The sequence below is a fragment of the Labrus bergylta genome, chromosome 6 (genome assembly GCF_963930695.1).
Source record: "Labrus bergylta chromosome 6, fLabBer1.1, whole genome shotgun sequence".
Lineage (NCBI taxonomy): Eukaryota > Metazoa > Chordata > Actinopteri > Labriformes > Labridae > Labrus > Labrus bergylta.
This window is the reverse complement of record NC_089200.1, coordinates 6,871,687-6,897,371: the sequence shown is the minus strand read 5'-3', so window position 1 is coordinate 6,897,371 and position 25,685 is coordinate 6,871,687. Positions and strand designations below refer to the sequence as shown.

General features: G+C 41.5%; 2 protein-coding genes across 3 annotated transcripts in view; one reads left to right on the top strand and one right to left on the bottom strand.

The window, feature by feature from the left end:
* Nucleotides 1–16,954, bottom strand: part of ddah1 (dimethylarginine dimethylaminohydrolase 1) — an 89,928-nt gene extending 72,974 nt beyond the window's left edge. The window contains exons 1-2 of one of the 2 annotated variants that reach the window (XM_065955647.1): nt 16,684–16,954; nt 10,026–10,374 (exon numbers count right to left, since the gene is read on the bottom strand). In XM_065955647.1, the coding sequence (XP_065811719.1) occupies nt 10,026–10,325 (300 nt within the window). In that variant the 5' untranslated portion in view covers nt 10,326–10,374; nt 16,684–16,954. Of the gene's footprint in view, nt 1–10,025; nt 10,602–16,683 lie in introns of those variants that run through there. The other variant, XM_020633741.3, reaches the window with a different exon arrangement.
* Nucleotides 16,955–18,068: 1,114 nt separating this feature from the next.
* ccn1 (cellular communication network factor 1) lies at nt 18,069–20,989 on the top strand. Its single transcript, XM_020633744.3, has 5 exons — nt 18,069–18,347; nt 18,520–18,745; nt 19,180–19,524; nt 19,642–19,844; nt 19,966–20,989. The coding sequence occupies exons 1-5, from the start codon at nt 18,300–18,302 to the stop codon at nt 20,266–20,268; spliced, it is 1,125 nt and encodes a 374-aa protein (XP_020489400.1). The 5' UTR covers nt 18,069–18,299; the 3' UTR covers nt 20,269–20,989.
* The last annotated feature ends 4,696 nt before the right edge of the window (nt 20,990–25,685 follow it).

Here is a 25,685-nt window from a genome sequence, read left to right as displayed (position 1 = left end):
AAATAACCATCCTGGCATGGGTCGCAGCAGCTAATGGTTAATCTGTCACTAAGTTTGATAGTTTTGCCTTTCTTAAACTGTTCTGAAGACATGTGTTAGCAAGTTAAGACTCGTATTGTGTAAGTCAGTGGTGCATAACCCTAACATCAGTCCAGTGCAGTTTAGAATGAGTGGGAAATGTACGGTGACCGACAAGCATCAACGATTTTGATGAGAAGAAATGGTACAAGATTTCAAAAAATGATGTCCATTCAAAAACACACAGACAACATGCAACAACAAAAAAAAAACATGCTGCAGGAAGGCCAAACATCTAAAACATCAATTGCGCTTGACTTCATGTGCAGCATATGATGTTGCATTTGTTCCATGGTGTTTCTGGTATTAAAAATGTAAAATGTATTCGTTTGCTGTAAAAGTTGTATTTGATGTTCTGCAGCACATATTTTCATTGGTAGCACATTTCCATCGTTTGTTTTAATGTGTTTTGGATTTGACATTTTTTTTTTATTTGTTGCCCATTCCTCCAAGTGAAAATCAGTTTGGCCAGAACACTGCTCGCAAAAAAAGTCTTAGACATTGAGATGAATTACTGTTGTTTAAAGAAAAATGTGTTTTATTTGTAAAATGTGATTTAAAAAAACTCTTAACTAATCATATTAGACAATCTTCACACTTTAAAATCTATATTAAATAATGTTATTTATTTTCCTCTAAGCTAACATTAGTCCCTTTGGTAAGCTACGACATTTTCACACCTGGCAGTCTCAAACGTTTAGTGACAACAAACCTGTTTTAACTCTCCCATATTCTTCTTTCAACCTTGACATTGAGTCTGGTTTGTGTCAAAGTTAAAACAACACAGGTAACTCCTCAAAACCTGACATGCCAGGTTAAGATGTCAGGCTCGCTGGCCTACATTGGAAGGCAAAGACCTACTTTCTATTCCACAGCTTTTTCCTGAATGTGTTTTCAATTGCAGTACATTTTCATGCCAACACAAGGCGTTTTGGCAGCGCAGTGATTTAACCTACATTACTCAGTCAAAGAGTCTTTTAACTTCATCACTGGCAGGCCTTCTACATCGCTGAGTGGGTGATTCTGGTGGTTAGATGTACTCGGCGTAGCCTGAGTAAGACCTTAAAAGACCTCGCGATTTGAAAGAAAAAAATGAATCAGAAACAGAGGCTGGGAGAACGGCGATGTATGAACAAACACGCCAGACGAGGAATCAGACAGACAAACAGCGAGAGGAAGGGCAGGTTCATTTTCGTCGGAATGTGACAGACACTTGGGGAAGGCACGTTGACCCTGGCCCAGATGCTACTTGCCGGGTTCCAGGTGTCTCACCCTCCTCCACGGTTCACACGCGGATGTCAAGCCTCCCTGAAGGAAACCAGGTTGGGTTCCGTTTTGGGGAAGTCATATAAGAGCTGGGAGGACGGCGGCGAGGAATCTGCATCTGCTTGCCGTCTAGTCAAAACAAGGCTTCCCGCGCTGTCTGGTGTTCGTTTGGGAGCAGATACGTGAGGCATGACAAGAAAGAGGCCCACACGGACGTATAAACTGTGAGGGCTGAACCTAAATATTACATCTATAAAAACATGACCCAAATACTGAGTCTGAGGAGCTGAATTTTCCATCCGGTTTCCAGACTTGAATTAACACCTAGGCCATTTACACTTGTTATGACAGATTCTAGCACCTTTTAACGACCATTATTTTCCCCTGTCTGTAACCTGAACTTACAGTAAATGCTTTCAGCAGTGTACCATTATAACATACAGTAAGTATCAACTGGAACTTCCAAAATACCTACACTTAAAGTCATCATCTCGTCTGAGCAGCACCAGTAACATTTTTGACAGATTTAATAATCATTTAATGGCGGATATAAATAAGCCAATGAGAACACTGCAATCAAACACCGATGCCTTAATCACCTGCTTGGAATTCAACTTTTTTTTTTTTGCTTCAGCAGAAACAGTAGATAAGTAAAAAGTACAACTTGAGAAATCTTTGAGGGTTTTTCTTCCACGTCCATAAGGTTTGTTCTTAACGGTCATACCTAGAGAGACTGCCAGCAACACCTAAAGTTCTTGATATTAATATGAAGGAAAAAGTGACCCAACTGCAGCCACTGGGAAACAGCTGAAATTTTCAGAGCAAAGTTACAACCTGTCATGACTGCTAAGAGTCGGCGTTGACAACACAACACAGCTTTAAGTTTAGGAAAATCTATTGCAATTTCCTGTGAGTAACTTCACTGTTGTAGAGTATGTTGGGAAAAGCAACTAAGAAATATTCTGTAAATAAAAGCTACAAGGGAAATTAAGTTATATGGAGTTGGCACTGTCAGAAAGATAACTATAAAGTCTCCATCTAGAGAACAAAGTTAGAGTTGGTCTTCAGCAACGGCACACGCACCTCTACTATAAAATCCTCAAGAGTTGTCCAGCTCTGAAAACACCTCAATCAAAGTCAAATGTATTTATCATTTAAAACGACTTACAGTGACCAAAGTGCTGCACATCCAAGACAGACACGACAACTGAAACACAATTCTAATAAAAGACTAAGAGCATCCACATAAACAGTATTACACAATTACTAAACATAGTTAAATGGTTGTGTTCGTCAATAGACTGTATAAAACATGGACGTAGTGTCAGTGACATTGCCTATTGTTTACTGCAGGGGAGTTTTGAAGGCCACTGATGGCGGTCAACATTTTGGAAACCTAGTCAACCTAGTAACTGGCAAAGAGTAGGAGCTGATTGTGGGTCTTAAGCCTCCTGGTGAACAGCTACATTGTGCCTGCTTGCAGTCATTTATGTCACACCCTTAATTATGAAGAACTACTATCCTTCGTAAACCCTAGGGTGTGGACACAAGAGGTGGCGATCCCTGATGTATGTACTTTGGACAAAATGTCTCCTAAATTAGTAGAATTGTAGAATTTTAGAGAGGTGAACCTGCCCTTCAACTGTCCAGGCTGATTCTGATTCTGGAGAAGCACCAGATTGAAGGAGATTGCTCAGCTCTTCATTTTGTCACAGTGAGTGAATCCAGATATCCTGTGGAGAAAACTCATTTTAGCCACTTGTGTCCCTCAACTCTCTGTTCCAGTCACTGCTAAACGCTTTCCACCTCAGAGACCTGAGGATGACGACTGGAAGATTACTATGAATGCTGCTCTGAGGTTCAGGTCCCTTTAGAATAAAGGGTTAAGCTAACTCCCCCTAAAAGTATACTGTATATATTGTATACTAATTAGCAATATCTCCTGAAAACAGAATATTAAATACGCAATTTAGAGAAAACAATGGTGTCTCTTGTAATTTTTTTTAGCAGGTCTGGAAAGACCACTTAAATTACTGCTGTATTTGTTACTGCTATCACCCAATTTGTGGTCTGGGGAGGGGCCAGTCCAGGACGATGAGTTGGACATAAAGCATCACTGGCTTACCACTTGAATAATCAATCAATTACATGCCCTAATCTGTTTGATACCCAGCCTTGGAAGGGGTCACATATATGGCTGTATGGGTGTATTTTTTCTCAGTCTGCTAGAGGAATATCAGTGTGAATCAGTAATGGCTTCAGTATTTAACAAACTGGGTGCTAGTAAATTTTACATATTGTAAAGGGATTTCTTCTAAATCATGTAATTCCAAACACTGTGGCATTACATGGAACTAAAGGCCGTTAGAATAGAAGTCTGCTGCTTTATAACTCTGATTTGGTTGGCATCCAGAAGTATTTTGTTCTGCTTCCCCCTTTGGAAACTGAAACATGAGGTGAATTGGCCTGTCGATACCTGTCCATATGGAGCCCAGTAACTGTCAAGTGGCAACCTTGAAAGCAAATGTGAGAGTGCCAAATACTGCAATTCCTCAAGTGGCCTCTTGAAGCTGGTTTCTAAAGTGAGTCTGTCTATATCGACCCTCAGAGTAATTGCCTTATTTTACAGAAGAAAAAAAAACATTTAATTAGTTTTATCTGTATATTAGCATGAACTCAACATACCTGGCTCGTCAGCTTGTAGGCTCGTCCAAGGTTTTTTATAGCAGTGAAAAGGAGACCAAACTGTTATTCTGTTGGCTTATCCTGGCAGAGATGACTGTTGGCTTTTTAAAAAGGTGCCTGGTCGTTAGCCAGCTGATGAATTAGCCACGGCCACAAATGGTGTAGCTTTTGTCAACCCCTCACTCCTCACAAAGTCTACCCTCTCATCCAAATATGTTCACTTCAGGCAACAACGACGACAACAGCCCTGAACGCCAAACTACAGGTTTCCAAAAGACAGAACCCATGGCTGACATCACAGTTTCTTTATCATTATTTAAACAGTGATTGTTTCTTCAGTTCAGGCTACATTGCATGAAATGTGTACCGTGACCTACCTTGGTGTTAAGGTGCTGTGATGCCCTTTTACCCTCTCTTTAATCAAGGTGAACAGACGGCTGATGTCTCATGATTAAGAGACAGCTGACCTCCTTTACTTGAGCTGGTGCTGAATAGATATCAATAAAGTATGTAAGCAAGCAAAAACTTGTGAGTTTTGATTGGCATAAGGAATGTCAGCAGTTCAAAACCTGAATCGGTGTATCTACAGAGGCTAGTGACGACACTGAAAAACTGTCTTAGACAGGTGCAACAATAAAATTGACTGTGAACCCATCCCTCACATCTGCAGTACACTCACTTCCTCTGCTGTCAAATAGAAATACCCGAGGACAGTATTAACGGGAACATGAACAAGCTGCTTGATTCACTCGTTTCTAAAATGTATAGAGAAATTATTTAGAATGAAGGTCACGGGAAGGACGGTTTGGCTGACTCTGCAGCCAATGATTAAGAGGGTTTAAACTATAAAAACTCAAATGTTGTCAGCAGGTCTGGTATATATTTTCAAGTCTGTCATAATGTGCATTTGTGATGCAACAATGAATCACTAAAACCGCTAAAAACCGACAAATAAAAGGGATGGAAACTCTTTTTAAATCACAGAAGCAAAGATTTACTATTTCTATATCATTGAGAACATATTGAATGAAAAAACATGATCTGGGTTCACAGTGTTTAAATGATAAAGGTCATTTCAGTGACAGCATAAAACACATAAAACACATTTTTGGATAAAGGGACGGAAATATGATTTTTTTTGTTTTTTCCTATTCATCGATTAATCGAGTAAATAATAGACGATTATCAAAATAATAGTATGTGCAGCCCTAGTGTGCATGCAGAACACATCCCAGTGACCCTATCTGTAGCAGATCAGCTGTGGGAGCATCAATAGAGAGTGTTGAAGGCCCATGGAGTCCATACAACACCTCCCAGCGACCATTGGCCATAAGGATGTAACAAAAGACACAATTCAAGGAATATTTTATGAAAATGTAAACGCTGGCTGCCCACAATTCTCACTATTAAAGTAAATACACTATTATAGTAAAGCAGAATCATGACTCGATACCATGGACATTGTTTTCATGGATTTGGTCTTGGGTTTAGTAATGTTCAAACCCTCAAAACTATTCAACACATTTATAAATCCGATGGTTCAAACTTGCTTGACATTAAGGACATAATTACATGTTTTATCTCATCACAAAGCAACCAAGGCATGAAACAAGAACACTTTTACACATGCAATTTCTCACCATGAATCCTAAATAAGTTCCCAATAAGAACTTAAAGGTCATCTGACTAGCTGCAGCTTTGAGTGTACACTTGTAGTTTATCAGGCTAATGTTTATCATTATGTAACAATTAACTTTGGCTCCATGTTGGAAAGTTTTGAGAAAACGCTGCAGTCTGCAGTGACGGATCATGCAGTCCATTTAGACGAGCTTTTCCCTTAATAATAAAGCTTTTAAGCCGCGGCCTAATGGATAAGATTCCTGCAGCCTTCAAGAAAAGTTTAGAAACTTCTTCCACTCCATTGACTGATGGAGTTAAACAATGATGTACTCGACAGTGCATACAATCAATTACACAAGCATATGGCCTCATCCCTCAAAGGCAGGGAGGTTAATGATCAAATAGTGTGAGCCAACTATTGAATCTCCCCTGCAGTGACTCTACAAAACCATTAAAGGAAGAAAAGAAAACAGACCTCACAGCAAACCAGCTGGAGGAGGCAAACAGACCAAAAAAAACTAAACCCTATCGGATATGAGACGCCAAAACCATAAACAACAAGAAGTGATTCCTGCAAAATGGAATATAATAATTTCTGAATCCCCACATCAATTGTCTTACAGCATTGCACACAGTCATTAAAGTATCTGATCGTAGGATTTTTGGTTAGTTCAGAGCTTGGTCCCCTGAAAGCACAAAGGAAAAAGATTTAAAAAAAACTGTGATAGAACCGAAACCCCATTGGAGTCATCGGCAGTCGTCTTATATCTATGAAAAATCCACTTTTAGACATCGTTTCTCATCTCCAATGCTACCCTCCCTTCTCAAGTTGCTAGTCGGGCAGTAAACAATTGGAATGCCTGAAAAGGAACAACATTGCTGGAACTCCTTTATCACTAACAACTGTTAACACTATAAGCCTTGAAATGTTGGTTTTCACTCCAATTGGCATGTATCATCATCAGACAAAACCAATGGGTTAAATTGTACAAAATGATGACGGCACTAAAAGGAAGTTTTGGCCCAGGAATTCTTTACTGGTTAACCGAATAACAAATGGCAACGGCGGCCATACAAAGTTGTGAAACGATCATTGAATTGGGTTTAGAAATGGATGATAAAGTAACCTCAAGTTATGTTTGTCTTCACAGAATCCAAATTAGAGAATCACCCACTTTCCCTTACTGCCTGTTCAATTCAGCAAAACTTAACTCCCTTAAAATAACAAGCAGGAACAAGGCTTTTCTTTTTACAGCGACTAAAACGACTGGATTTTTCTTCATATTAGTAGTCGTAATAATTTGGCAGCAACAAATGGTCCTGACAAAGTAAGCAGTAGATCGAAAAGTAATTTACTGATGACTGCTCATTACTCTTCCAAGGTGGTAGCTTATTCTAAAGAGTAAAGCGTGATGATCTCGACTCACACTAAACACATAACTTAGTGACACAGCATGAAGATGTGGATTTGTGGCGGAGCCTCATCTGTATGCGAGGCTGTTAAAACGTCAAGAGGGTAATTATGTGATAGAAATCAGCCCTCGCCATTCAATCACTGGTGAAAGGGAGATGGTAATTATTTCAACACGGGAATATACGAAGGCTCTTCAGCAGAGCCGTCACACATGATGGTATAACTGCAACTGACGGAGCAAACACAGGCAGAGAAGGCATTCATTCGTCGTTGACAACAGACAGTGAGTGATCACACAAACTGCAGGTCACTCCCACCTCCTCCAGCAAGGATTTATTCTCAGGAAAATAACAGAGAAAAACGTTTTCCCCTTTAAAAAACCTGTTTCCAATAATCACAAGAACATCTGTTTATTGTGCATAATGAGGCAACGTCATGTACCGTAAGTGTACTAGTCAAGACCACACTTACTGAGACCAAGGCATACCTGAGACCAGGGGGCAAGGCAAGACCGAAACAAGACCAAGAACATAATTATCAATGAAAAATCAATGCTTGTGTGCAGCAGGCATGTCATTCACTTAAGAGTCCGCAACAGAAGGAAGGTTTGCAGCCATAAGCGGAGGATAACGATCAAATTATGAAAGAGTAGAAGTTATTTGTTCTTTTAGAAAGAACGTTTTTCTTCTAATCACAGTAATGACATAGAAAAATAGCCTGTCAGTGGTGGTCTTGATTTAAAATCCTGAGTTCGTCTGGTCTGAGACCGAGACAAGACAAAATGCTTTTGATTCCGAGACGAGACCTTCAAAAAGTACTACAACATTAGCATGCACTATTTTTTTTTTTTAGTAAACTACCCACATTATAATCATCTTGTTTTTTGCACACGGGGGAGAATCTCCTGACCAGTAATAGAGATTCTACTGAGTTACTCATAGCAGGTCCTCATCTGGCCCTGCAGCTGTTGAACAGTAAATGGTTTATTACATAAGAGTTTAAAGCAAACTTGTTATTCCAGACTGACAAATACCATAAAGGTGATCATGACTTTGTCGTCTACACCCAGGAACAGCAAACAACATCTCAGGATTAAAGTCTAAAAGACACATAGTGTGTAGTGAATATGATGTACTACATCTAATTCTATAAATGGTATCACCAACACATGGAGTGTACAGCCATCCAAACAGACACATGAGGAAAATAAATATTTGACTCACGTTAACTTCCACATTGTGCAAGTGAAGGCCAAATAGAACACTCGCAAAGAGAGAATAATAAATGGAAAACTTTGCTTCCAAAGCTCAACTTTGTTGAACTTTGACCGGTGAAGCAGCTTTCTTAAACAAAAGACAATCCGCTGGACGCTGCCCACATTCAGCAGAAAAGACACGGACTTCTCCACAGAAGAAGTGGGGATCTGCCTGTGCTGAAGGATGTCTTATGTGCAAGTTAAAAGTCTCAAAAAAGGATCCAAGTTTAGAGAATATAACTAGAGCCCAACCGATTAACCGGTCAGCCGATGTTAGCATACAGTGAGTACCGATCAGCTAATATTATCGCAGATATTACTAGATTCATTCACCAGTCAAATAGCATTTGATGAGTTTCACTGTATTACACTAGCAGTTCTCTTTCACCAGAGTGTGCTTTATGGATTACAGCAAGCATTATCACTCTCCAGAGTGTCAAGCGATGATGCAGTTTTGTCTTCATTGTATAACTTTTCTACGAGTGTTCGATATCTGCATTTAAAAAGGGATAAATGCAATTTATTCCTAATCCAGCAGGTCAGCACTTCCACTCAAACAATCCACGTGTGATTTTTGACAATCCAGCAAACATTTTAAGTCTTACAACTCAAACTTTGCCAATTTTCCATTTATCACAGCTGACATCCCCTATAAGCACCAAACAGACGACAACCAAACCACTGCTGGGGTTTTTTTTTTCATAAAAATATGTGAGTGCTAAATGGCAGTGCAAACATGTGCATGCAAACGTAACGTGTGCTACATTCAGAATAATTGAATGTGATGAGCAGCGCCGAGCTTTCTAATCAATAACCCTGCTGCCAGAGAGGCCGGGGACCATTAGCACCAGTGCACACAGTAAAGTGACTCTGATGTGAAATGACAGGGGCTTTCACAGGCGCCGTCCTATCGTCCCCTCTCATTGTCACTTTCTCACACACACACACACACACACACACACACACACACACACACACACGGCAACCCTACATTGAAGCTATACTCTCACTAGGCAACCAGGACACACACTGTTTGTCTCTTTCTAAAAAACTGTCAAGACTGAAGATAAATAACAGCCTCACAGTTCCTTACATGCATGTCTTTATTTTTTATTTTTTTTTAGATAAATGTGATCTTAGTCAGCCAGCTATGAGTAAAAAAACATTTTTGGACAACTTCATTTGACATTTAAACAATATGAAATGACATGAGGCAATAAATTCACCAATAACTACCAAGACAGGGATAATGTGTGCACCATAAATGTCACCCTGAGACAAATTGAATGAGCACTTAACGCATGGAAGAAGGCATTGTCCTCTCTTAAATGGGCGTTGCCTCATACCTATCATCCTAATTCTTTTGTATGGGGCTGGCGCACATTAAAAAGTGAACGTGATCTCATCAGTGATATTTATGTCCTGCTGAGGAGTAAGGCCAACTTCACTTTCAAAGACGTTTGCATGAAGGTATAACCTCGGCATCACACATCTGGAGTGAATATTAAGAGAAGTGTAAAGCTGACTTTGAGGGAAAGCTCTTTAAGAAGAGACATATTTTTGTTTTTTTGGAGTTTCACTTTCAGTCTGTCACTTGTTATGAGCCATCTTTCGTTCTGCTGTTGAATCCACACGCCTGTCTCTCCAACTTTCTCCTTCAATATGTCGGTGTGTATATAACATTATTTGACACTTTGCATGCCTTACCTCTCTCCTCCTGCTCTCCGCTCCGGGTCTGGTGATCAGCGCCGTGTCACCGCACACCACCGCCGCGTCCTCCACGAACACGCAGTCCGGGAGCTCCTCGTCCGCGGGGAGCTCGACCACCTCCAGCCCCAGCCTCGTGCTCAGGACCTCGACGTACGCGTCGTGCTCCCTCCGCGCCTTGGCGAGGTCCACCTCCACCTCCGCCTGGCTGGTCCGGAGCGCCTCTTTGACCAGGGACGCAGGGATTCCCCGGACGATCGCGTGGGTGTAATAACCAAAGCCTGCCATTAAACCAGCCATGTTTTTTTTTTGTTGTTGTTTGCTTTCTCTTTACTTGGCACGCTCAAACCTGACAAAAAGGAACCAAAAAAAAAAAAAACACCCTCAGCGAATGAATGAGAGAAACTGCCGTCAGTTAACCATCTGCTGCCCTGCTCGCGTATTTGTTCCCTGTTAGTTTGTTGGGGTTTTTGGATTCTTTGTTTACAGTAGCCTGCTACATTCAGTGTCAGTCAGCCCCTGCTTTCAGTCTCCCGGCGAGCCACGGCGCTGCTGTGACGCGCACAGACCGTCACGTTCAGCCGACGAGCCGTTCAGCCCAACAAGTGACAGTCCGAGCACACTGAACATGTGGCTCAATCAATTTCACACTGGATCAGCGAGGCAGAGTGTGCAAGTCTAACTCCTTCATGCTCTTTGAGGGGAAACTGCAGCAGAATAATCAATTATTTCTCCCTCATTCCTTATTCCTCAACATTTCTGTAGCAAGGCTGCTTCTATAGGAACATTAGTTGGAACTAATGACACAGTCAATTTGTGGATAAGTGAGCTTTTATCTTAATTTTATGTGATAGTGGACTGAATATCTTTGGGCTGGACATAATAACCTAAGATATCCTGTTTGAGCTTAATGAAACTGTGATCTGCATTGATTTCAACATCAAGCAATTATATGATCACAGCGCGAGAGTTTATTGAAACATTGCTGATTTTTAACTCAAATAATGATGAGTCTATTCTCCACAAAATTAAGTTTAGATGCATACAAAGAACAAGAAAAACGTTTGCAAAGACGGTGGGAATACAAAAGTGTTATATAAAAATAGAAAATACAATTATAAAAGTTTTAAGTGTGGGGTCAGGGGGTTGTGTATGGAACATGATGCCAAACATGTTCTCATCTTCAGGTGATGCAACTTGCTAACATATGAAGATGTAGGTTTTATTTGAGGTTGTATCATGGTGTGATCATCAAATCGTACAAGATAGAATTAAGACATGGCCTGTATTCATGTCTACTTTAACTGGTTGGCTTAAAAGACTCAGAAAATGGAAGGATATGGTAAATGATGCATTTGTAATGGAACATTTCCAAGATGTGAACAGCTAGGAGAAAAGGATAACATTCTCTACAGACGAGGATAATAAATGGTAAATGGTCTTTTCTCGTCTTCTGACTACTCAAAGCGCTTGAACACACCTACACCTTCACACACTGATGGCTGAGGCTGCTGTGTAAGGTGTCCATCCGTTTTAACTAATCCCACTCATACAAGAAATTCATACACCGCTGCCGAGGCAACTTGGGGTAAAGCGTCTTGCCCGAGGACAAATCGGACATGCGATTGAACCCCCCACCTTCTGGATGAATCGGTTGAATCTACCGCCTGACTCAAAGCTGCCCAAAAACAAAGGGCGTTATCATGTCTTGATCATAAAGACAAACCATTAGGACATTTATACACCACTGTATATCTCATGTTAGCTTCATTTCAGTTGTTATGAGACTGACTGAGGGCACATCTCTGCTCTTGCACCTGAGAACACTGAGACCATGTGTAACGGCTTAAGTCTTGGCAGATTTAGTAAAAAAATGATGCAGACAAACCTTAAAAAGGGCAAAAGACAAACATCAAAGAGAATGCCTGTTTTGTCCTGCAGTGTGAGAAGTGTTAGGTATGAAGAGTGTGAAAGGAAAGTCTGTGTTAGTCAGAGTGTGTGTTGTGGGCATGGGAGCAGGAAGGAGCGTTATATTCCCTATGGTGCCATCTGAGGCAGGTTCTGGGCCCGCTGAAGCCGTCTGAACGGATGGAATGTTTCTTCAGACGTCCCAGAAGCACATTCTTCCACCGCGGGACCTCGGTTTGTCTTTTCTTGTTCCAAATTCACTCAATTATCCCCGACTGCTCGAAACATTCCAGGAGGTTCCAGGAGCCCCACATTCCTTTTTTTCCACTCCAGCCAGGACCACCACCCTCCTCCCAATGCTAACACCTGCCCACACCAAGACCTCTCTCTTTTTTTTTTTTTTCCATCATTCCTCATCATGGAACGACGTGGCCAAAGAAAAGACCCTCTTCTCTTCTCCTCTCTCCCTCCATGCTGAGGAATTTGGGTTACTCCAGACGAGGGGAAAGCCCTCACACTTTGAGCACACCTGGCTGGTTCTCTGCAGCGGCTATAAAAGAAAGGAGTGAAAAGCAGACGCGATCCGCCCAGCTGCAGATGAAGCAGCACCAAAAGGCTCATATTTTGTCTGGTATGATTGAACTCGTGGTGAGATCCCAGACGTCTTTAGTGACAAAGTCGTGCATGATTACACAGGTGCACGGAGCGAAGCAGTTTATGAACCTAAATACCACAGAAAATAAAGTGATGGAATGAAAGGGAAGATGATCACATCTGTTTCCAGATGGGGGGGGGGGGTAAACATTTCGATATCAGCTCAGATGGATTGCACTGCATCCAACATCAACGAACAAAACATCTTACATTAAGAGACAGAAATGTAGTGTTACATATTGTTATGAACTGTTGCTTTCAGGGAGTAATTTAGCTATGCTGTCAAAACAGCATTCTGGGTAGTGCAGTTCAATCAAACCAAATAGGAAAATAGCTACTATTGATGCATACAAAAGGGCGTGAGGTTCTTTTCTTACATTAATTATGACATACAGTCTGCTCTGTGCCCTGCTGGCGCCCTGCTAGTGCACCAACTGTGAATAAAATCCATGTCTGAAAGTAGTTTACGATATTTACTGTGTAGAGAATGGTGACACCTGCACACAATTCAATGCATTAAACTTCCATTCAATTTGATCAAAATGGCAAAACGAGAGAACATATTCATCCTTGCTTCATTTTGAGTTAAACTTTTGATTGATGATCAGCAGCCACAGCCCTGACCAATAGCAAAGAAGCATGTGAGGTTGACCCGACCCCTTTGTCACCGCTCACGTTCATGAGTTTAGCCTCTGCAGACGATGGTCAGTCAATCGCATTCATGCATTTGTGACTTTTTCCTACTCAATTGTAGGAAATTGATCTTTGTTCAGGACTTTTCTATTAGTTTCATATTTCCTCAGAACGTATGTACAATAAGAAACTATCTATATTCCTGTCCTTTAAGTACAGTTCTATCACAGGAAATATGTGGCCGTTGACAAGACATACAAGTAGAAACCTTGATTTTAATTCCCTCATCACTCAATAATAACCGGGCTACACTGAGCGACTCCACTCATGATAATGTGTGTGAGAATCAGATAAAGCATTGCTCAACGAACTTCTTTTCTTTCATTTGCACAGACACGGCAGACTTTTTATTTTCATCATCATGGTTTATTGATTAAGAGCGTGTTCTTTCTTCTTTGGTCATTTTTTGAAAGACTTTTTAATTTTACACATTTCTGACAGTAAGAGAACATAATGTGAATGCTAACTGACCCTATTCAAAGAACCAGAATACCATGTTCTCTTTTTCGCCTGTCGCTGATTCTCTGCTTCACATCAGGTTTTCACATTTTTTGGCAAGATCTAAAAAGAGGTTCTGTTCCACATCAGATTGGATACTATGATTTCCCTTCACATTCTCGATTTTTCACAATTTCCAAAAATGTTCACTGTGGAGACGTGTTTTTTTTTTTTTTCACACTGAATGAAAAACAACACTGAAATTAGTATTTTTAAGATTAAGATTAACTTTATTGTCCCAGTGGGAAATTTGTCTTGGACTTCACAGAGCTCTGATGCAGTAGCAAAATAACAAGGAGATGATGACCATGTAAAGCTGCAGAATATGTCTTTTATAGTATTCCTCGATGGAAAACAAGGCCTACTTTTTCACGGTTAGTGCCCCCGCACAAATGCATTTCTTGCACAGCGAATTGCTTCTTCATTGGTCTTGCCAAGTTAGCATTGCCTTGCAGACACAAGTATACAAAAAGCATCTCAAGCGTCATCTTATTTGCTATTTTTTCAGCTCAGCACTGACTACAATCCTGTTAAAAACAGATTCTTGGTGTAAGAATATCACAAAAACTTGGTGAATCAGAAGCGCTGCTCATCAACAGGCAAGGTAGGGAACTGCTTGGGGGCCTCAGACCAGTAGGGGGCCCCAGACGGCTAACAAAATATGAACAAAAGTAGCGACCCATAATGTGCACATTTTGCAATGACAGTAGGAAACTTCAGTAAGGGGACCCCATCTGACAGCATGCTAAACCCATGGTTGGAGATCTTCAAACGGAAGGTGTACTACAGTATTGGTTGCATTGACGCAACACTGACAGGGACGAACAGAAAGCAGAATATTTCGTAATTATTTGGACTTGTCTCAAGGACAAAAGTGCTCTCTGCAGCTCTAAGGATAAACTGTCCCAAATATTCCCCAATATTCTTTGGGGAAAAAAATTATACAATCCAGGATATGAAGGAATTGCGCGTTAACAAGATTATAAAACAGCTATCCTCTCTCAGGACCTGTTTGATTTCATTAAGTCAAGATAACAAAGACAATATGGCTGAACACATCGACTCTCCCTCTTTTTCTCTTTCAAAGAATTGGCAAAACCTACAGACAAAACAAATCCAATAAAAATCATGTGGATCTGTGATTTAGAGAGTTCTTCCTTCCTGCACTGGTCGGATCAACTTTTCTTCAAACTCGACTGTGTGTTTTTTTTATTCTTTTTTTTTATTATTGCTGGCCTCATCTTTGCCCCCGTTCACACAAAAAAGGACCCATAACTCAGCAGACTTCCTGTTGCTCCATGAGCTGACAGAGAGAGGAAGTGTTACAAGTACAAACTGCACACCAGTTATGACATTTATCTTGAATACTACACAATGGAATTTGCTGTTTAAACATGCGAGGCCGTCCGGTTTCTGTTCCATCTGTCACTTGAACTTAAAAGGCAGCAGATTTTCCGGAACCCGGCTCTCTCTCCTTTCCGATGTGAGAGCTCCTGGTGATATCTGACAAAGATTTTTTTTTTTTCCAATACATCCAGCCACAATGCAGCACACCATCTCTCACACTTTGGTGAACAGTGAGATCTCCTCAGCATCCCAGCTGGAGGCTCTGAAAACAGCTCTGAAAACAGACGCTGCAAAAGCTGTGAGGCACAATAGTCATCTCGGTGAAAAAGAGAAACCTCCTCCACATTTTTTTTTTTAGGGGGTGCAAAGGAGTGTGTCTTGCAGTCCATGTGTGTAACCGGGGGGCTCTCAGACAAACTGGATGGAAACTATTATGCCAGAGTAATTACAACAAGTAGACGCGTGTCCAGCTTTTCTGAAGACTTCCTGAAGTGAATGCGTAAGAAAAGGAACGACAATTACTGCATGTTATTCTCCACTGACGTACAATGACAACACTGTTTCCTATAGCTGGAACACATGCAGTTATAAACACACACGTACACTCACATGCTGCATGCACACACACACACGAAAGCCCAAAGGTCAACAAAGACAGCATGACATAAGACCTGCTATCCAAGCAGACAGAAATGAATATTTCAGCAATTTACTGTTAATTTAGTGGATCCAGACTTTCAGCTCCAAATTGACCAGATGCAGCATTTCCTATAATAAAATCAATATGATCTTTTCTAAGCCATGCTAATGCCCTTCTCCCTAAACTCCATGTCCATGATTTTAATGCTGACTCACAGTTTAAATATGTGTCTTCCTCTAAGCCCCATACAAGGCAATAACATTGTCTTTCTTTCTTTCTTTTAAGCTTCCTCATGAGACCTTTGAAAGCGGACTTTCTACTTGACAAGAGGAGTAAACTGAATGTTGATGTTAAAAATCAATGAAATGCCCCCTTTTAAGTCTTAAATGGTCGATGTTCATGTGTACAAAGACAACACACATGCATTAGCATAACTGGGGAATACACACAAGAGAGCTCTGCACATGTGCTCACTCAGACACACCCCCTGTCCAAAAAGTCTGCACACACCCACAGTCTGCATTCTTTCCGCAGACGCAGACTACACACAGATCTACTCATAATGTTATAATACGAATAATATATTTCAAATAATCTGTAATTCCTGAAAAGAAGGTAATTATTTAATTTACATAACTTCACTAATTAAACTCAGACTGAATGTAGACGCCTACAAACTTTTTTTTTTTTTTTGGTTTAAAAAGGATTTACATCGGGCACCGAATGATGCGCAAAAAAACAATTAGAAGTTATTTACCCACTTCTGTTAAACGGATGTTATTATCTCTACGACTCATTTCGGGCGTCATGAGTCACATTTATACAAAATAATACAATAATAATAGAGGTTTTCTCAGGTTAAAGTTGATTCATAACTCATCTTAAGTACGCAGAAAAGTAAACGAAGGGGAAACTCACCGGAGAGGTTCTCCAGTCGTCTTGTTCTGTGCTGCTGCCTCTGTTTATCGTCATGTTCAAAGTTACACGAGGCTACACGGGAGAGAGAGAAGGGAAGTGTCCGATCCCTATAAAACACAAATAAAGCATCTGCACCTCAAGCAGAATGTCTCCTTTGGCATCTTCTGAGGCGATAATATTGGCTTTATGTTGCGTCTTTACGCACTTCGTTTCCATCTGGTAAAAAGTTTTCATCTATCGGAATCATTGAAAAATGTCAGTGGAAGGGACTTATTGGGACCCCTGACCAAAAAAAAAAAAAAGAGACAAAGAGTAAGTATCTGTCTCCCCCCACTAACACCACAACATCTCTCGTGGAAAATAGGATCACTTTACCTACAACGGGACCCACTCCCCCCCCCCCACCTCCAAACGTGATGGACAGATTGCGTGAAAAAGTCAAATTGCCACAAGGAATGAACGCAGAGGAATTTTCCCTGCATGAAGAACATATTTAACAAGACTTTAAGCTGTCAGGAATGCTTTGTGGTCTGCTGGCCGAAGGGAGAGAAATATGTTAATAATGTAGGCTACTGCCATACCAAATATGGCAATACTGTTACGTCTGAGCTCTGGTGCGCATCTGGAAACGCTTAGCTCCTCTGAAATAAAGGCGCAGGAGAGCCAGAAATAGACACTGTTAAACGTATTTCTACCCACACCTTTAGACCCAAAGACACCTTTTAAAAAAAAAAAACGTGGCCACTGCATCATGCTGTAAATGTGAATTCAACAAAGTGCATTCATCGTTAAAAACAAGTTTACGCGCAAAAAAATGACATCATGCCACACGGAACAAAGTAGCACATATGACCAGCTGTAATACGTTTATATTAAGTTAATCATACTTTTGACACTGTGGTATTGTTTTACCATATTCCTTGGTTTGTTTTAAAAAGAAGATTACACAAGGATGAACTGTTTTAAAAGAACGCGTCACTGAAACCAAGAATACCAAATGATGTCATCTAAGTCATTTGTGTATAAAGTAAGGAGAGGGAGGAAACACAGGTTCTAAAAGTGACAGAAAAAAAAGCATCTTCACTTTTTCTACAGAGAAGTAGTGGAGTTTTTCGACCACAGTTGATAGATGTGAGAATCGAGCAAGAGGAAGAAAATGAAAGGAGGGATAAACAAGAAGGGGGGAAAAAAAAAATGTGAGACGGAAAAGTGTGTTCAGATGGGATCCAGGGGGGAAAAATCCATTTGAGAGCGAAAAAAAAAAAAAGAGAAAGGTTTTAGACAGGGTGGAGCTTAGGTCTTGGATGGAAAATGCGCCGAGAAACATTCCTGGCATAGTTTGGGAACAGTTCAGCAGGCAGCCCAGGAACGACGTCAGCTTCCCACTACGCTATAAAAGTCCGGAGGTGGCTGGACCTCAGCAGACTGCAAGCGCTTTACCGAGAGCTTCAACTTCTCTAAAAGGAGCCTCTAACAGCAGAGACTACCAGCAAACAAACCGACCGAGCGAGGGAATAACCTAAGGACTCCTCCGAAGACACACTTTACCTACTTTTTTTTTGTACAACCGAGAGCACAGGATTCCTCCTTAAACGCGTAGAAGATATTTAACAAAGATGCTGACGCTTATTGTTGTCGTTACCTTCCTGGGAAGCCTAAACTTGGTGAGTTATTCCTCTTCTTCGGTCTGAATGAGAAACCTTCTTGTTGTTTTTATATTCTAAGGAGAGGGAGCAGAAGTTTCTTTGAGAGTTTTTACTAAACTTTTGCTGAGGCAGGAGTTAAAAAAAAAAAAAGTTCAGTCTTTAACGAAAGATTGTGTTGCTGGTTGTTTAGGTCCTCTCCTCCTCCTCCTGCCCCTCCGTGTGTGAGTGTCCCTTGGAGATGCCCAAATGCGCACCCGGCGTGAGCGTCGTCCTGGACGGCTGCGGCTGCTGCAAAGTTTGCGCCAGGCAGCTGAACGAGGACTGCAGCCTGACTGAGCCTTGTGACCACACCAAAGGGCTGGAGTGTAACTTTGGGGCCAGCTTTGCTGCTGCTACTACTCGTGGCATCTGCCGAGGTATGTAGAGAAAAAAAAAAGCCTCCAGCTACAGATGTGCATGCTTTTTCTTTTAAGTTTTTGTTCAAATATGGGGTTAGTTATTCTGGACTATGTTGAAAGACCATTCAGTTTGAGATGATTATGCTTTTCAACTAGCCTAAGGTTCTAGTTGAAATAAGGGGGGGGGGGGGGGGGGGGGTTGATTTAGGAGTATGGGAAGCTGTGTGATTTCAACACTGTGGAATGCAGATAGAAGGAAACTTAGACTAAACTCACAGTACAGACAGCCGACTGTGGAGGGGAAAAAAGACTCCTCAGGCAGCCTCAAGAATTTCACAGTTTAACTGATCCTTACCTGGCAGCCATGTGATGTCTTCTGCAGACTTTTCCAAAGCCGAGCAGGAAAGAATAACATTCCTTTCCCCCTGTTTTTTTTCTTCTCCCCTTTGCAGCCAAGTCAGAGGGCCGACCCTGCGAGTACAGCAGCAGGATCTATCAGAACGGAGAGAGCTTCCAGCCCAACTGTAAACACCAGTGCACATGCATCGACGGAGCGGTGGGGTGCGTCCCGCTGTGCCCGCAGGAGCTCTCCCTGCCGAACCTGGGCTGTGCCAACCCAAGGCTGGTCAAGGTGGCAGGCCAGTGCTGTGAAGAGTGGGTGTGTGACGATGGCAAGCAGACAGACATCCTGGAGAAGATCTTTGGCAAAGACATGCTGACTGATGAGTCGGAAAGAGAACTCACCAATAGGAACGAGCTCATCACTGTCGTCAAGGGAGGACTCAAATCTCTTCCAGGTAAGAAAGTTGACCCTTATTCCTGGAATTTTTTCTTTTCTTTAGACATATTCATAAGGTCTTAAAATATGCAGGACTCTAAGATGCTCATGTTTTCCCTCTTTCTTCCTTTGACAGCATTCAGATCACAGCCTGAAGTCCACATGTTTGACAGCCAGAAGTGCATCGTCCAAACCACACCCTGGTCCCAGTGCTCCAAGAGCTGTGGAACGGGGATCTCTACCAGAGTCACCAACAACAACAGCGAGTGCAAGCTGGTCAAAGAGACGAGAATCTGTGAAGTGCGGCCATGCACCCAGTCCCCTTACTCCAGTCTGAAGGTAAGCTTGAGGCACCAGTGCTTGATGTGATAAGAGGCATGCATACACCTGAAAATGCATCATTTTAACTGGGCTTGAGTAGCAAGACTAATCTCAATCTTCTTGTTTGTTTGCTCTGCAGAAAGGAAAGAAGTGCAGCCGGACCAAGAAGTCCAGCCAGCCGGTGAAGTTCACCTACGCCGGCTGCTCCAGCCTGAAGAAGTACAGGCCCAAGTACTGCGGCGCCTGCGTGGACGGCCGCTGCTGCAGCCCCCACGACACCAGAACCATCCGCGTCAAGTTCCGCTGCGAGGACGGCGAGACCTTCAACAAGAACATCATGATGATCGAGTCCTGCAAGTGCACCTACAACTGTCCCCACGCCAACGAAGCCTCCTACCCCTTCTACCGCCTCTCCAATGACATCCACAAGTTCAGAGACTGATTGGGCGGCCGACGTCCAAAAAGGAAGACATCATCAGCAGTACTGGCGGCCAATGGCGGTCAAGATGAATGCAGGGGTGTAAATAAGACTATCAAATCAACTACCAGCTTCTTGTTGTAACTAGATTCCCAAGGAATTGTTGGCTTACATCATGAGGACTAAATGAAGTGCACTGTTTGCTGTGACTCGGCAGCATTCTTAACTAAGAAACGCTTCGTATTAATGGAGCATCTAAAAGTAGCTTCGTTATGGAGCAAGATGTAATTAATATTTGTACATTTATGTTAGTCTCTGATATCAATTCACTGTGTATATTTTTGATCCTTTACATCAGACATGACACAGACTGTAGACTTGTGTGTGCATCGGTAGATAATGCACACGCGCAACTTCAATTAGCATACCAATCCCGTATCTTAAGAACAAAGACACCGAAATGCGGCCTCTCGACTTGTTTAACAAGTGTGCGGTTTCATTCCCTCCTGACGTGGGCATTAATTGTTCATGTTTTGTGGCAGCTATTGAACTCCTTTCATGAAAAAAAAAAGACAAAGCGAAACATGTCAAAGGATGAATGAATGTTTTTATTATTGTTATTAATATTATTTATCGAAAAAAAGTGTAGCTTCTTTATTTGGATATTATGTGTCATACTGGAATAAATTGTAAAAATGATTTAATTTTATATGCTACAAATAAAACTGATTTATTTATGAAATAAGACACCGTCTGGGTTCAGTTTGTCTGCAGGACAGCACAAAGGACAATGCTCGAATGCATAAGGGGAGCAGGGGGTGGGGGTGGGGGGGTGGGAGGATGTTTAAAGCCACCATTCCCAGAGAAAATCCCCCTGTTATATCATTCTGTAGAGCCAACAGATTCTCAGACAGACACTGAGCAGGGTCAGTCCCTTCTTATATAACACAACCTCAGAGGCTCTCTCTCCTGACTTTGTGTGTGTTGGAATGCCATTCTGCAGCAGGCTAGCTTTCTTTCATTTGATCTAGCTAAGCCATACACTTGACTGATTCTGAGAGAGGAGGAGGGGGGGGGAAGAGATTAAGTCCACAAGTAGCAATGAGTATGGGAGTATGCCAAGAATCTTAAGTGCTGCACTGAATGGGCTTGGATTAGACACCATGCAGAAAGGACAATGACTATTATTGCATACAATGGGCAGTGTACAAAGAATGCATTCCCTGGGAACCTTCTTTTTTTTTTCACACGGCAGCATGGCAATACCAAATTGACCTAATTCATTAGCAGTTGCCTTTAGAAGAGAATTAGTTGCATTGGCCTCCGTTGGCTCTTAAACTGCAGGGGTCTGCTAAACAGTTGTAAACAGCCCCGCAAAGTCGTGAGGGATTAAGTCTGCCTTCCAGGTTTCACTTTAACAAGCGTTAAGAAATACTATTACGGAGGTAGAAGCAGGGGAAGGACAGGAAACAGGGGTAACATAGTTTCTTCTGTGGTCATAGAAACTCCACGTTCAGTTTTCCAGCTTCTGAAACTGTGTGTTGCTACTGTCACAAACAGCGCTTGAAGAAAGAAAAATAAATATCAGTCTGAAAGGATGTTTTCTTTATTTGAGGGTCTAATGGCAGATTCTTGCACCTGGTACAAATACCTCCAGTACAGTCTGAACTGGGGTAAGGAGAGCAGAGCTCAGGGGCAACGACAGGGAAGGGTTTCTTTTTTGATCCAGGTAGAGGGAGCGGCTCAGGAATGCAGCAGTGGCTCAGAAAGCAGACATCCTGATGGGCGGCAGATGTTGGAAAAATATTTCAGAGCAACATGTTCACTTCAGCTCGGCGGATTTTCCAAATATACACAAACACTCCACAAAAAAAAAAGGCATTTTATCTCCTCACAAACAACCAGTATAAAGACCTAACTATCTGAAGCTACAGGGGAGCTCCTGCTCAACATTCCTGCATACTAGCTGCTGGAAATAAGTGTTGATCGAGTGTGTTTAATAAGAGGTTTGAGCAGGACACATTGCCTTTGATTGAGCTGCATACCGCACAGGATGTGCCCACTGAGGTTTTACAGATTGCTCACATGAAAGGCTCCTGAGGTTTACCTAATCACAAAGATGTGTGGCCACCCCATGCAGCCAGATTTACACTTTCAGGGAGCCCTGTTTTTGCTCTTTGCCTTTTTTTTGTGGCTTCCTCAAGAAGAAAACATACATCTGCAGAGTTTTGAAAGTGCCATGCAATGAGACTGTCATTTGTCTTGTTAACACAATGCAGCTAACTTGGTTATGTAACGGCACCTGCATGTTATGCGATTTGTGTTTCCGATCATCCGTAGCAGAATGTACATAAAAAGCACATCGGCAAGGGCCACAATCCTTCAGCTCCAAAAGATCTCACCATGCTTTGTGAGAAATTGTGTGGTCGCAGCCAAGACGGCGCACAATCCTGTAAAAGCCATCACGCTCACATGCACCCCCTGCAATTATATCACCCAGAGACTACCTCATTCCCCCGAACCCCAAAAAAGTGTTTATATGACAAAGACATTAGCATTAAAGCTTCATCAAGCACTACGTAATGCTGTGTAACCAGAAGCAAACAGGACTGAGAGTGGCCATTGCAACATGCTGGAAGCTGCCGAGCGACTGATGTAAGCTTATTTTACAACCCCCCTGTCTGCAACCCCAGGTTAATACTCACTGTTATAAGGAACCAGTGGGGAAGAAGTAAAAAGAGGGTTAGAGGCTGGCCACCAAGTACACATGCAGAGGCAGACGCTTGTTGCAAAAGGCACCATCTGCTGGACAAGATAGCAACTAGCATCCTGCATATCTGAACCCTCTCACCTGATACACCTGCACGTTTTAAGGTTTTAAGAATAACATGTGCAGCAACAAATGTCTTTATTTTTGTATTGGAATGAACATGTATATTCCCCTTTATATCTCACTGTAACAAAGTGATGTCAAAGATTAGCTAAAGGGTGTGGGACCCTCTTGTATAAATCAGCATGAACACATACACACACACAAACACACTCACACACACACAACAGTGACAGTGATGCAACTGCTCAGACACACCCTGCACATCCACATCTGTAATTACATAAGAGTAAAGCATCCCCTCCCAGGCTGTTGGAGTGTACAGTCTGTCTCCAGAGGCCTGCTGGCTACTGAGGTGATTATTCCTCTCAAACAAGCCGAGCATTGATGGAAGAGTCAGAGCAGAATCTTTGGGCGTCTAAAGACAATGTTCGACTTAATATTCTCCGAGGGGGCAGATGCCGTCAACAACTGAGCTAATGTTGGCATATGCTGCTTGTCTATTGTTGAACAATGAGATCACATTATCAGAAACTGTCATTCTGCCTTCAATGTCCTCAAAATGTTAAGGAGGCATTAAACTAAGAGCTTGTTTATTCAACTCTGACGATTTTATCCAAATGTGAAATATCACTGAAAACAAACATGACCCCTGGACACTAACAGGTGTGAAGTGCAGATGTGGTGTCTTATTCCAGTTCTCTCCTGCTACTGGCCCCGTCGTTCCTCTTGGTGGACTACGTCTTTAACAAGAAGTTTAAGTGTAGTTAAGTTGTCAACCTTGTCGATACCACTTTTTCAAAAAGATTCAATCTCTGTCATTTAAATGATGGATATCATCGAAAAGTACCGATGCTTTAAGAAAACTTCAGATCTTTAGTCATATTCTTACCCAAAGCCACCCTAAGTGAAGAGATAGATCACTGTCTAAGCTGCACAAATAAGTTGGAACCAACGTATTTGGACTGTTTGCAGGAGTTTGCCTGCATTTTCTGGCACATCAAAAACAATAAATGACTCAACAATTGGTGCCAAGCGCTTGTGTCTTTGTTGCCTTGGTACCAACATAGGCATCAATACTGTTTGATTTTTACTAGAATAATATTAAAGATTAAACATCTGACACTGTGACAACCTTAAAGTCTAGTTAGTGTAAACCCAACACAGTTTTTAGAAAGCATAATATTAAAGCTAGGGTATGAAATTCTGTTGAAAGATGATTTAAACACATCAGCATCCAGCTTTCCTTACAGATGGTCTGGACCAAAAACACATTGAGGGGCATTTTCAGGGAACCAACTGTAACCAATAATAAATACTTTGGTGAAATAAAAAGCGTCTGCTGCCTGTGAGTTATTCAGTCTAAGTATTTATTTTTATTTAACCAGGTTCGTCCCACTGAGATTAAGAATCTCTTTTCCAAGGGAGAAGCCAAGACTGTCAGCAGCAAAAACACAAAATTACAGACAGAGACACAAAGGGAGACAAAGTGTGATTTAGTAGAAGAAGCCTTTTCAAGAACTGTCAAGGTGTAGCTCAGTTCTTCATGGGCAATGATGCGGAAGATGAAGAGTAGCCAGCTGAAGAGTTCAGAGTGCAGAGCATGAAGGCCAACGATTACTAACGGTATACAAGCGTTTTTTTGTGGCATGGTCCGAGCAACTTTTTGTTTTCTCTTTACAGAGGCAGGGATGTGCACGGACACTGGGTTCTTTTCAGCTCAGAAAGAATGGACAGCTTGCAGAATTTAACCATCATCATCATGTTTATTGACTGACTCAGGAGAAAAGACAAAAAGACAAAAAAGCTAACAAACAAAACATGGTGAGGACATGATGACTGATTTGAACAAAAAATGCATAACCCACTTTTAATACTGACCTAGCATGCAACACAAGGTGAGTGTTAAATCAAGTTTAAACTAAATAAAGCTTAATTCAAACTTAAAACACTTTAGTATACTGTACTCTATGACTTAAATAGTCCCTTATGTCTACTGACTGTCTTTACACATTCTCATATGTTAAATAAAACCAAATGAAGTTAATTTAAAGCAGGGAGACCTTAAAACAAAACAATAAAAGAGAGTGAAAATTGTGACCACTGCTTTCCAAATGACGGACTCCCTTGTTGCTCACATTTGACAATTCAATTTTCAGTAAATGTCGGTCACATAAAAGCACAATAGCTATATTTATTTCTTTTACAGATCATTTCAAACTTGACCACAATATTTGAAGTCATAAAACAAAATGCTCTTGGTTAGGATATAAAAAATGTGAGTTAAACCTTTCAGCAGTGGTTGGCCAAAGGATCAGGATTCTGCTGATGTTCCAATGGAACATTAAGTGACAAGAGTGATGCATTTTCCTCTTCTTCTGTCGGACTCATGCTGGGTAATTGCAGCCTGAGTTTCCACTATTGTAAAAGCATAAAGGCTCGTTCGGCCTTAGTCATAATAGAGTACGCCACACACTTTCCTATGTTACACGGTTTCTGATTTCTTCTGCATCTTTTGATCTTTAGAGCGGACAATGGTAGTACCATGGGAATGAAGCTAATGAGTGGCAACTATGGCTTTAGCTAAGAGCAGTTAAAAAGTGCCTGCTGG

Coding starts and splice junctions, on each gene's coding strand:
- ccn1 (XM_020633744.3), top strand. CDS start 18,300: ATGCTGACGCTTATTGTTGTCGTTACCTTCCTGGGAAGCCTAAACTTG. Junction 18,348..18,519: donor TCCTGGGAAGCCTAAACTTG/GTGAGTTATTCC, acceptor CTGGTTGTTTAG/GTCCTCTCCTCCTCCTCCTG. Junction 19,845..19,965: donor CCCCTTACTCCAGTCTGAAG/GTAAGCTTGAGG, acceptor TTTGCTCTGCAG/AAAGGAAAGAAGTGCAGCCG.